Source organism: Crocuta crocuta, unplaced genomic scaffold, assembly GCF_008692635.1.
Source record: "Crocuta crocuta isolate KB4526 unplaced genomic scaffold, BGI_CrCroc_1.0 scaffold119, whole genome shotgun sequence".
Classification (NCBI taxonomy): domain Eukaryota; kingdom Metazoa; phylum Chordata; class Mammalia; order Carnivora; family Hyaenidae; genus Crocuta; species Crocuta crocuta.
The window spans coordinates 3,347,884-3,358,621 of record NW_027551562.1 but is presented as its reverse complement, the minus strand read 5'-3'; the positions used below and the strand labels follow the sequence as shown (position 1 = coordinate 3,358,621).

The following is a 10,738-nucleotide window of genomic DNA, read 5'->3' as shown; positions in this document are numbered from 1 at the left end:
CGCTCTGGGCAAGGACAGCCTGCCCCAGGGCCTCGGCGCGTTTGGCACGCACAGTTACCGGGCTGCCAGGAGACAGAACCAAATGACCAAAGAGAAATAGAGAAAATAGACAGTAGAAGTAGACCCGCACGTTATCCGGGTGTCACGAGGCACAGACACGATCTTTAAAACAGCTGTGATGAATAATTGCAAGAATATGNCCGCTCTGGGCAAGGACAGCCTGCCCCAGGGCCTCGGCGCGTTTGGCACGCACAGTTACCGGGCTGCCAGGAGACAGAACCAAATGACCAAAGAGAAATAGAGAAAATAGACAGTAGAAGTAGACCCGCACGTTATCCGGGTGTCACGAGGCACAGACACGATCTTTAAAACAGCTGTGATGAATAATTGCAAGAATATGGACAAGATGGGGGAATTTCACCTGAAGAAAATAAGAGCCTATAAAAATTTGGCTCAGATGGAAATTCCAGAACTGAAAAGTACAGTAACTGACGTGAATGCGGTCCCTAATGTCGAAGACATTAGTCATAGAGGAAGTGGGCGTGGATGACGTAGTACCTGTCTCAAGAAGTTGGAAAGATGATGGATTTTGAGCCCAAAGAAATGACAAGAAAGGAGATAATGAAGATGCGAGCAGGTATCGATGACACAGAGGAGTCACTATGGCAATAGAGGAAGATCCAGAAGGAGGCAGAAGCCTGGGGCAGAGCCCCGCCTCTGCCACCATCCTGCTGTGTGACTTTAGACAAGTCACTTGTCTTCTCTGAACCTCAGTTTCCCACATCAGGGAAATAAGCGTGATTATCCATTTGGCCCAGTTGATGTGGGGTCACACGGTAGACAGTGCAGAGCCTCGTCATCAAATGTGCTGACGGACCCAACCATCGACTCATTGTTCACCTGGTCATTTCACTGCACCCCTCATGCAGGGGGCGACGCAGAGAGCCAGGGGGCATCCCAGCCTCAGGGGCACCATGCACTAGTGGCAGGCTTGAACAAAACCGTCAGAAAGCTGTGCTGTTCGGTCACCTGGTTTTCCAAGCATTTAAAACAGCTCTTCTGTCAGGGCTGGTCCTTGCCAGCATCTCGCTGTCCCCAGAGGGGCTCATCTTTGCTAAGGATCTTCCTTAGGGAAATCTTGGCTTTCTGGATCCTTCAGAAGGTACTAATGTGTGTCACCTTTGTTCCAGTGACCCCTTTAGACCGTCAGGTACACGTTCTCCGTGGCTTCGCCTGTACAGGCATCCCGCGGGGATATCGTGGGTTCCGTTCCAGACCTCCGCGATGAAGTAGATTCATCACAAAGTGAGTCAGATGAGTGTTCTGGCTTCCCAGTGCGTACGAAGTTATGCCATAGGAGTCTATTATATGTGCAGTGGCGTTATGTCTTAAGAAACAAGATACATACCTTCCTGCTTTCCTGCTAAAAAATGCTAACCATCAACAGAGCTTTCGGCCTGCTGTCATCACTGGTCACAGGTCATTGTAACGAATCTCATAACAAAAACATTTGAAATACTTCGAGGCTTAGCAAAGTGTCGCCCAGAGATGCGAAGTGAGCACACGCGGTTGGGAAAACAGCACTGACAGACCGCGAGGCACGCGGACGCCGCGGTCCGAGTTGTAAAAGGCGCTGAATCTGCAAAGTGTGACTGAATGAGGCGTGCCTGTCCTGCATGTGGCTGTGAGGTGGCCGGCATTCGGCCGGCAGGCTGGGGTGCCATTTCCCGGGGGAGGTGTGGGTCCCCCCCCCCTCCCCCCGCCACATGTTTGGTGCGCAGAGATCTTGGGCCTGGGGCGTCTTGCTCCGGGTCCCGTGGCCGGGAGCCAGGGCTGGCATTTGCCTGTGTGTGACAGATGTGTCACTTACTGGAGTACAGGGAAGTCACGCATTCCTCGTTTCTTCCCTGGGGCCTGGGTGGAAGGGTGTTCCTGCTTTTCCACTGCAGCGCATGTGAAGGCTTTGGGAAGATTAACTCGCACCAGTGCAGGTAGCGGGATCCGAGCCACCACTTGGGCCTTGGGGACACGGCTACCGGGACGTGGTGGGTGCACGGGAGGAGGGTGGCCAGGCTCCCCAGCTCCTGCAGCCCAGCCTGCCCTCTGCTCCCCGCGCTCACTGCGCCCCAGCACCAGCTTAGGACATGAATCTCTCTCCCACGGAGCCAGGACTCTGTAGGGACCCGGACCGCTCATTCAGAAGGTCATTTGCTCCACGCGGTTCAGCAGTCACCGATCTGAATGGCCCTGTCTCTGTCCTTGGCGTCAGGGTAGAGTCCGTGGGGGCGTTTGGCACCCTGCTCGTTGCCAAGACCCTGCGGTGAGACCCGGTGGCTCCTCTGCTCAGACCCTCCGGTGGGTCCCCCGTCACTCTGAGCGAACTTAGTCTTTCTAGTGGCTTCCGCAGCCCTGTGCTCTCCGCCCCGCCCTCACACATGCCTGTTCCTCTCCTCGTCATCGATCCAGGTGCAGCTGCCTGGCGAGCTCCTGCCTTGGACTCCGTCACGATGCGTCCCCACCACCTGCCCCAGAGCCTGGCACATCACAGACCCTAGAAAATATGTAGAGTGACTCCGGTGGCTGGACAGGCACTGACGGGGTGACAGCCTGGCAAAGTGGAAACCATCTGGGATACCAGCCCCATTTTCCAGTTGAAGAAACGGTTCAGAGAGGGCGGGTAACTGTTCACAGTCACACAGCAAGGGGGTGGTACAGCCCGGTGGGCGTCAGAATCCTCTGATTCTCAGTCTGTGCTGTTCTGCTCGGATCTCCCCTCTAAAATGTTGGCCTTTCCCAGCCTTTGCGCCCCAGGGCACGGGGCCCAACAGTGAGTGAGACTGAGTCCCTACCCTCATGGAGCCCTCCCGCCCAGGGAGGAGGCAGATGAGGAAACAGCACACACAGAGCAGAGCCAAGGCTGTGGAAGCCTGGACAGGACTCAGTTCCTGCCGGGAGTGGGCGGGCCTTCCTCCAGGAGTCAGCACCCGCCGATTCCGAGGAAAGAGTAAGAGTTAAGCAGGGCAGGGTGGACTTTGTGCACCGTGGGGCCAGCCCAGGCGGGAGCCCAGAGGCAGGACCTGCTGTGACCTGTGGATCGGTCACGTTGCTTCGAGTTAGAAGCATCTGCTTTACAAAATCAAGGGGATTTGTGATCTATCTCGTGTCCCTAAAATGTCACGGCGTAGGGTGGATTGCAGGTATGGCTGGACGAGACTCAGCATGCTTGCCTCAGTCCTGTTCAGCCCTTGCTTCGTCTAAGCTGGCCAGCATCACCTTGACTTTTTTTTTTTAATAGTTTATTGTCAAGTTGGTTTCCATATAACACCCAGTGCTTGACTTTTATGTCCAAAAATCAAACAGCCAGAGCAAAATCAGGTTTCTTCCCCCCCTCCCAGTCAGGGGGTTTGGTCTGATTGGGGGAATTAGCACACATTCTGGACATCCATGGGCCAGGAGGCTGGACCTGTGTCAGCTGAGTTAGAGCGGAGCCCGCCCTTGACACTAAGCACGTTAATCTTCTTTCTGGAAGGGCGGGGGGTGGAGGGGTTGAGGGGACCGCTCTGGCCACCAGTAGATTACCAGTATGCGTGAGCTTGTCTTGAACCGTGAGAAATGGTGCACCAGGCAAAGCAAGATGCCCCTGCCCCCTGAGTGAAGAGTGGAGAAGGTTGTAGAAGGCTGAAGCACATATGAACCCTGGTGTCTCCAGGAACGCACGATGGATTTAATCTGATTTTTGACCCTCCCCCACCCTTTTTCTACCAAATGGTAATAGCCCTTCAGCTGTTACTTTTCTAGAAAAATGTGTCCTGTGGCGTCTACATATTAAGGATGGGGACAAATTGACCAGACAGAGATTGGGACTGGGGCAGGGGACACATTCTAAGCAGAGACCAGAGTCTGCATGGACTCTCGGCCCCCCAGCGCCCCTCCACATGCATGGACTCAGAGGGGCGTGGATTTGGATCAGGCTCTGCTTCCTCCTTTCCCCATGACCTTGAGAAAGGCATGTAGTCTCTTTGAATCTTAGTTTATTCTGAGATCAAAATGGGGAGCCCCTGTCTGGCTGGCAGTACACTTTGATGACTCTTGGAGGAAATAGATACATAAGAACGATTGACCGTCATGTCCAGCTTTTAGTGGACCGTCCAAGAATATTCATTCAGTCACGCATGGAAAGAGGAAAGTGAAAGTTTAGCAATCACCTAATAGATCCCAGAGGCTCAGCATGTGTCATTTTATCTTATCTTTATAACCACTTCTTTTTTTTATAGTTAATTTATTTTTGAGTCAGAGAGAGACAGAGCACAAGTGGGGGAGGGGTAGAGAGGGAGAGGGAGACACAGAATCTGAAACAGGCTCCAGGCTCTGAGCTGTCAGCACAGAGTCCGACGCGGGGCTCGAACCCACGAACCGTGAGATCGTGACCTAAGCTGAGTCGGACACAACTGACTGAGCCACCCAGGCTCCCCTCTTTATAACCATTCCTAAGTGGCAATGTTGTTTTCCCATTTTCCAGAGAAAGAAACGGAGGGCAGGAAGACTGCCTGACTTCCCAAGGCCACAGGGCTGGTAAACCAGAACTTGAACCTGGGCCATCGAAAGCCTACTTTATAGGACTGAGGCCGACTGGCGGAGGTCGAATGCCAAGGTGTGCAGAAGCAGAGAATTGTGGTTGCATTCAGGATATGAACGAGAGGGTGAAGGAGCGAGAAGGCAGCATGTACTTACACGTATCTAGCGTCTCTGTGTGTGTGTGTGGCACTGTACGTGCATCGTTGACTCATTCCACAGACGTCGGTGAATGCTCGAATGTCCCAGGCTCTGGTTGCAGGAAGGATGGGCGGGGCAGTTTCTGTGTCCCCTAGCAGAATAGGCGTTACCATCCCCGTTACCCACATGCACACCCCGAGGCTCGAGGAGGTAAATAAATCGTCTGTAGCCTCCCATCTCTTTGGCTTAACAACACAGCAGGAGGTAATGGAGCTCATCCTGGAGGAGGTGAGGAGAAAGAAGTCGTTTTCTATAACAAGCTAATAGGATTTCATCCTGTTTGCTTCCTCCTTTTCTGTGCAGATGACAGACAGCCCTCCGTGCCTTCATCAAGCAGGCTGCTTAATGGTGACAGCATGGGAAAAACCGGGCTCTAATTAAGTATCATCACACAGCATCCCTTCCGGAGGATGGTGGCAAAGACAGCTTCCCCCTGTCCTGCACTGTGACCCTTCCTTCGAGGTCCTCACCACCCCCCTCCGAGAGTCCCCGCACCTGTCACGAAGATTAACTACCCCTCAACCCCTTTGGATGGGAACGGAAATCATATTACTAAGTTTGATTAAAGCTTCAAGAGACATTATCGGCTGTTTAAGGGCTGCTGACGAAGCAGCCTGCTTATTTCCTGAAAAGACAGATTATATGCAAGAGGAGTCAACCCCTGCGTCCCCTCCACGAGTGGTCACTTAGCCTCCGACCCTCACAGGGTGATGTCCGGCGCACGGGGGCGGCCACTGCCCAGCGGGAGCCAGGTCGGCCGTAGTCGCCCTGGGAATCCCCACCTTGCCTTGTGATCGAGCCTCCGTCTCTGGGATTTTCCTCCCACGTTCCCCACTCGGCTCCCGGGCGTGATTTCCTCCGGCGCATCCCTGGGAGGCGCCCCCTCTGGAGAGCAGAAATGGTGACCGTGAGGAAAAGGACTCTCAAAGGGCTCACCCTCCTCGTTCTCTTCATCTTCCTCACCTCCTTCTTCCTCAACTACTCCCACACCATGGTGAGCACCACCTGGTTTCCCAAGCAGATGGTCGTTGAGCTGTCCGAGAACTTCAAGAAGTTCATGAAGTACGCTCACCGGCCGTGCACCTGCGCCCGCTGCATCGGGCAGCAGAAGGTCTCGCCCTGGTTCGATGAGAGGTTCAACCGGTCCATGCAGCCGTTGCTCACTGCCCAGAACGCGCTCCTGGAGGAAGACACCTACAGCTGGTGGCTGGTGAGTGCCGGGACGGGGTGTGGGCCTGGGGCTACGCGGGGCTGGGCACCCGGGGCCCCGCCCGGCTCTCCTCCGTTCCCCCGACTGCTGTTTATCGAGGATCCGCTGCACGTAAATCAGAGCAGCGCACTCTGTGTTAGTTTCCTGTGTCTGCCGTAGCCGATTGCCACAAGCTGGTTTAAAGCAGCAGACACATCACGCCAGGCTCTGCACCCCATCTTCACACGACCCCTCTTCTGAGTCGCTCCAGGTCTCCGGTCTCTCTCTACCTTTCTCTATAAAGCCACCTGCTCCTCGGTTCAGGGGCCTCTAGATCCGGGAGGATCCTTTTTTTTTTTTTTTTAAATGTTTTTTATTTATTTCTCGGAGAGAGAGACAGCGTGAGCAGGGGAGGGTCAGAGAGAGAGGGAGTCACAGACTGAAACAGGCTCCAGGCTCCGAGCTGGCAGTCAGCACAGAGCCCGACGCGGGGCTCGAACCCACGAACCGCGAGATCATGACCTAAGCGAAAGTCAGAAAGTCGGACGCTTAACCGACTAAGCCACCCAGGCGCCCCTAAATCCGGGAGGATCCTTAATGCCCGCCGTGAAGACCCTTTTCCATAAGGTCCCATTCACGCGTCCGGGAGTTAGGATGTGGATGTACGTTCATGCAGGGCTGCTCTTCCACCTGCTGGATGTCGAGATTCGAGGTCCTGCCTCTCCTGGAACTCTGTTCTGGCCAAGAGAGACAGATCCGAAGCGGAGAAGGCAGGTGCAGGTGGAAATGCCGTGGGAAGGTCTCATGAGGTTTGTGAGAGAAGCTGGGGGCAGGGTCCTCTGTAGTGGGGTCGTCGGGGAAGGTCCTTGAGGAGGCAGGGCTAGAGCTAAGACCCAGGTAGGGAAGGCACTGGCCATGGAAGGATCCGGAGCATGTGCCATAGTCGCGGCAGCAGCGAGCATAAGGAGCGCTGGGAGGCAGTGGACCAAAGGGTGGCCAGGATTAGGGCAGGGCTTCACCCTCACACTCTTGACACGTGGGGCTGGACACCCCTTTGTTTCAGAGACCGCCCCGCACATCACAAGATGGTTAGCAGTATCCCAGGTCTCTAGCCGCTAACTGCTGGTGTCACCCAGCCCCCAGCCGTGAGAACCCGAATGTCCCCAGGTGCTCTCAGATGACCCCGAGAGGGGCAGGGGCTGCAGAATTGCCCCCGAGACCACTGGGGTAGAGAAGAGAAAGCTCAGAAAAGAAGAGCGACTTGCGCACAACAGCGCATTCCGATCCAGCCCTCATTACCTAGAAATACTGGTGAGAAACTTCTAGAGTGGAGGGCCGGGACAGTATTCAGCTACCTCCTTCCCTAAGGCCCTCAGGGAGGGCAGTTTCTAAAACTCTCAGGCTGGCGGAGCCCAGAATGTATAAAGAGGTACAAAAAAGCAAACCAGTGTGTTGCTGTAATGTCTGTATCGTCTCAGAGCGTGCTCTGTGCCTTCTGCACTTAGAAATTAGGACCCGGCATCGGGGTCCCCGGGTTCTGCTCCTGACTTTCTGGGTCTTATCAGGAGTGCTTCCCGGTGAACCTCTTCGTCATGCGGAGTCTCGGCTTGAGGGTATCCCAGCCGCCGCGCCACGTTCTCTCCAACGCTGCGAACATCAGCCTCTCACGTTTCTATTTCGTTTCGCTGGCCGAATGGGCAAGTAGTACTGAATTTGCTTTTTTTCTTCCCCAGCACTTACCAAGGCTGATCGTTTTGCCAAGTGACTGTTGGCGTTTATCAACTTGTCCGCCCACGTTCCCACCCCCAGCTCTTATCTGCAGCCCTTCTTTTTCTGGAACTCAGCCCCTGGTGGCCACTTGGAAGAGGCGGGCGCTGGGAAGAGAGAGCCCTCCACGATAGAAATCAATAGAAAGGAGCCGGGCCTAGAGCTTCCAGCAGAAGCCAGCGGAAGGTGGCTCGTGCCATATGACAGAGGATGCGGCCCCAGACTCTCCCCACGCTCAGGGCGCCCCAGACCCCTGGGAGCCCGGGTGTGGAGCAGACGGCTGAGTCGGCATCTCCCGGCTTCGTCTGTGCCGGGGACGCCCAGCCGGTCCTGGCCAAGGCCACTCAGCCGTCACGGGGGAGCTGGGCCCACGGAGCCTTCATCCGTCCTCCCCCAGGGCTGTGGGAAACTCGGGAGAACGCAAGTGTCAGGGCCCAGGGCCGACCGGCTGAGCCAGGAGGAGTCTGAGGCCAGAACTGTGGGGTCCCGCGTCTCTGAGCTTCAAGGTCCCCGTGGGTCTCCGGGGCCTCCCGGCAGGTGGAAAACACAAGGCAGACGTAGCCCCAAAGGCAGCAGAAGACAAAGGCCATCACATAGGGTCCCGCTTGGGCTTGGTGCCCGCCCCCCATCAGCCTGCCGACCTTCTCCTCCCGTCTCTGTCCCAGGCCCAGGGCAGGGTCCCCTGTGTCCCCGCCACATTTCCACTCCTGACACAGGCCACACACAGTGGGACCCTCCGGCTCCTGCCCCGACCACAGAAGACCTCTTCCTGCCCCAAGCATCGTGCTCAGTGCACTTGATAATAGTAGCCGCCATCTGGTGCCACGTGCCACTCGGGCCAAGGTTTCCGGGCACTGCCCGCCCACCCCCGGGCTTCGCCACACCACACCCCTTCACGGTGAGGCCGTCTCACCTCCGTTCTTCACTGGTGAGGGGCACTGTGGGATCGCATTCTAGTGCAAGGACACGCTGTGGAGTCAGGGCCGGCTATTCATATCTTGGGGGCCCTGGGGAACCCACTCCACCCCTCTGCACCTCAGTTTTCTCACCCGTAAAATGGGTGCCTCATACCACCTTTCTCATAGGCTGGTTATAGGAAATAAATGAGAAAATGCCTACGACGTTCTTAGTGCAGGGCCTGGTGTGTAAGAAGAACCACAGAAGGGATGAGGCACCTGGGCTGCTCGGTATGTGAAGCGTCCGACTCTTGGTTTCGGCTCAGGTCATGATCCCGCAGTTTGTGAGTTCTGGCCCCGCGTCAGGCTCTGTGCTGGCGGTGCAGAGTCTGCTTGGGATTCCCTCACTTGCTTGCTCACTCTTTGTCTCTTTCCCGATAGATAGATAGATAGATAGATAGATAAATAGATAAACTTAAAAAAAAAAAGCAAGAATGCACACTTTCACCGACAATGAGCTTTCAAAGTCCAGCAAGTCCCTGCTCTAACCTGCCCAGGTCACACGGCATCGAGCACATGATCGGGGGCTCAGCAGCGATGGGTCCCACGGGTGTGTGTGTGTCGGCTCTGGTAGAGGTCATTCACTTCCTCAGCAAGCCCAGCAAACACACAGGGAGCAGGCTGCTGTATGTCACGCCTGTGCTTGTGGCTCGGATGCCGAGGGGGCCGGCAGGCAAGCCCTCAGCAGCTGTGGGTCACACTACGCCCGTGCTCAGGGCCCTGAGGTCTGGGCATGTGCTTAAGGCAAAGATCAGTATTGGGGGGTTTGGGGAGGCTCTCCTGCCGCCGCACAGCAGGCTGGATCAGGAAGGAAGGGCAGGGTTTCCTGGACGGAGAAGGAAGGAAGGGTGGGCGGAGAGNAGTTCTGGCCCCGCGTCAGGCTCTGTGCTGGCGGTGCAGAGTCTGCTTGGGATTCCCTCACTTGCTTGCTCACTCTTTGTCTCTTTCCCGATAGATAGATAGATAGATAGATAGATAGATAGATAGATAGATAGATAAATAGATAAACTTAAAAAAAAAAAGCAAGAATGCACACTTTCACCGACAATGAGCTTTCAAAGTCCAGCAAGTCCCTGCTCTAACCTGCCCAGGTCACACGGCATCGAGCACATGATCGGGGGCTCAGCAGCGATGGGTCCCATGGGTGTGTGAGTGTGTGTCGGCTCTGGTAGAGGTCATTCACTTCCTCAGCAAGCCCAGCAAACACACAGGGAGCAGGCTGCTGTATGTCACGCCTGTGCTTGTGGCTCGGATGCCGAGGGGGCCGGCAGGCAAGCCCTCAGCAGCTGTGGGTCACACTACGCCCGTGCTCAGGGCCCTGAGGTCTGGGCATGTGCTTAAGGCAAAGATCAGTATTGGGGGGTTTGGGGAGGCTCTCCTGCCGCCGCACAGCAGGCTGGATCAGGAAGGAAGGGCAGGGTTTCCTGGACGGAGAAGGAAGGAAGGGTGGGCGGAGAGGGTGCCTCTCTGCAGCACACGCATGGGTGGCCACAGGGGCTCCGGAGGCCAGACATCAGGCCTCCAGGCTGGACAGTCTGTGCTACACTTCCCGCCCCCAGGACTCCCGTGGGGTCAGGCGCAAGGGCAGGTGCACTGAGCGAGGCTCTTCCCAGGCTGTGCTCTGAGCGAGAGCGTGCCCAGGGCATGTGCCTCCCTGTCTCGGCCCGCTGAGGGGGACCCCGCAGGGGAGACCGTGTCCCCGCCCTCCCTGGCTGCAGACCACGCCGGCCCCACGCGCCCGCATCCCAGACTTGGCCTCTGCTTCCTGGCCGTGCCCTAAGATGCAGTGCGTCCTCGAGGAGCCGGGCCCCAGTCGGCACCTCTGGGGCAGGGGCTGGAGGCAGACCGGGGTCCTGGGAAACTCCTCAGGACCAGTGAGAAGGGGAGGGGGCCTTTGAACTTTGAGCTCAACATTCTCTCCGACGCTTGACTCGGCAGCCTGGTACTGCTCTTACTGTTACTTACGAAAGGCAGGGAAATGGGGATATTCCTTCCCGAGGAGGACAGGGCAGCGATGTGGCACTGAGGGCCCTGCCCAGACCCAGCCAGCTGG

General features: G+C 56.3%; 1 protein-coding gene across 3 annotated transcripts in view; it reads left to right on the top strand.

The window, feature by feature from the left end:
• ST3GAL1 (ST3 beta-galactoside alpha-2,3-sialyltransferase 1) overlaps positions 1 to 10,738 on the top strand; it is a 96,910-nt gene that overhangs the window by 73,845 nt on the left and 12,327 nt on the right. For all 3 annotated transcript variants that reach the window (XM_077750038.1, XM_077750037.1, XM_077750039.1), the window contains one exon: positions 5,077 to 5,983. In XM_077750038.1, coding sequence (XP_077606164.1) covers positions 5,672 to 5,983 — 312 coding nt within the window. In that variant the 5' untranslated portion in view covers positions 5,077 to 5,671. The remainder of the gene's footprint in view (positions 1 to 5,076; positions 5,984 to 10,738) is intronic.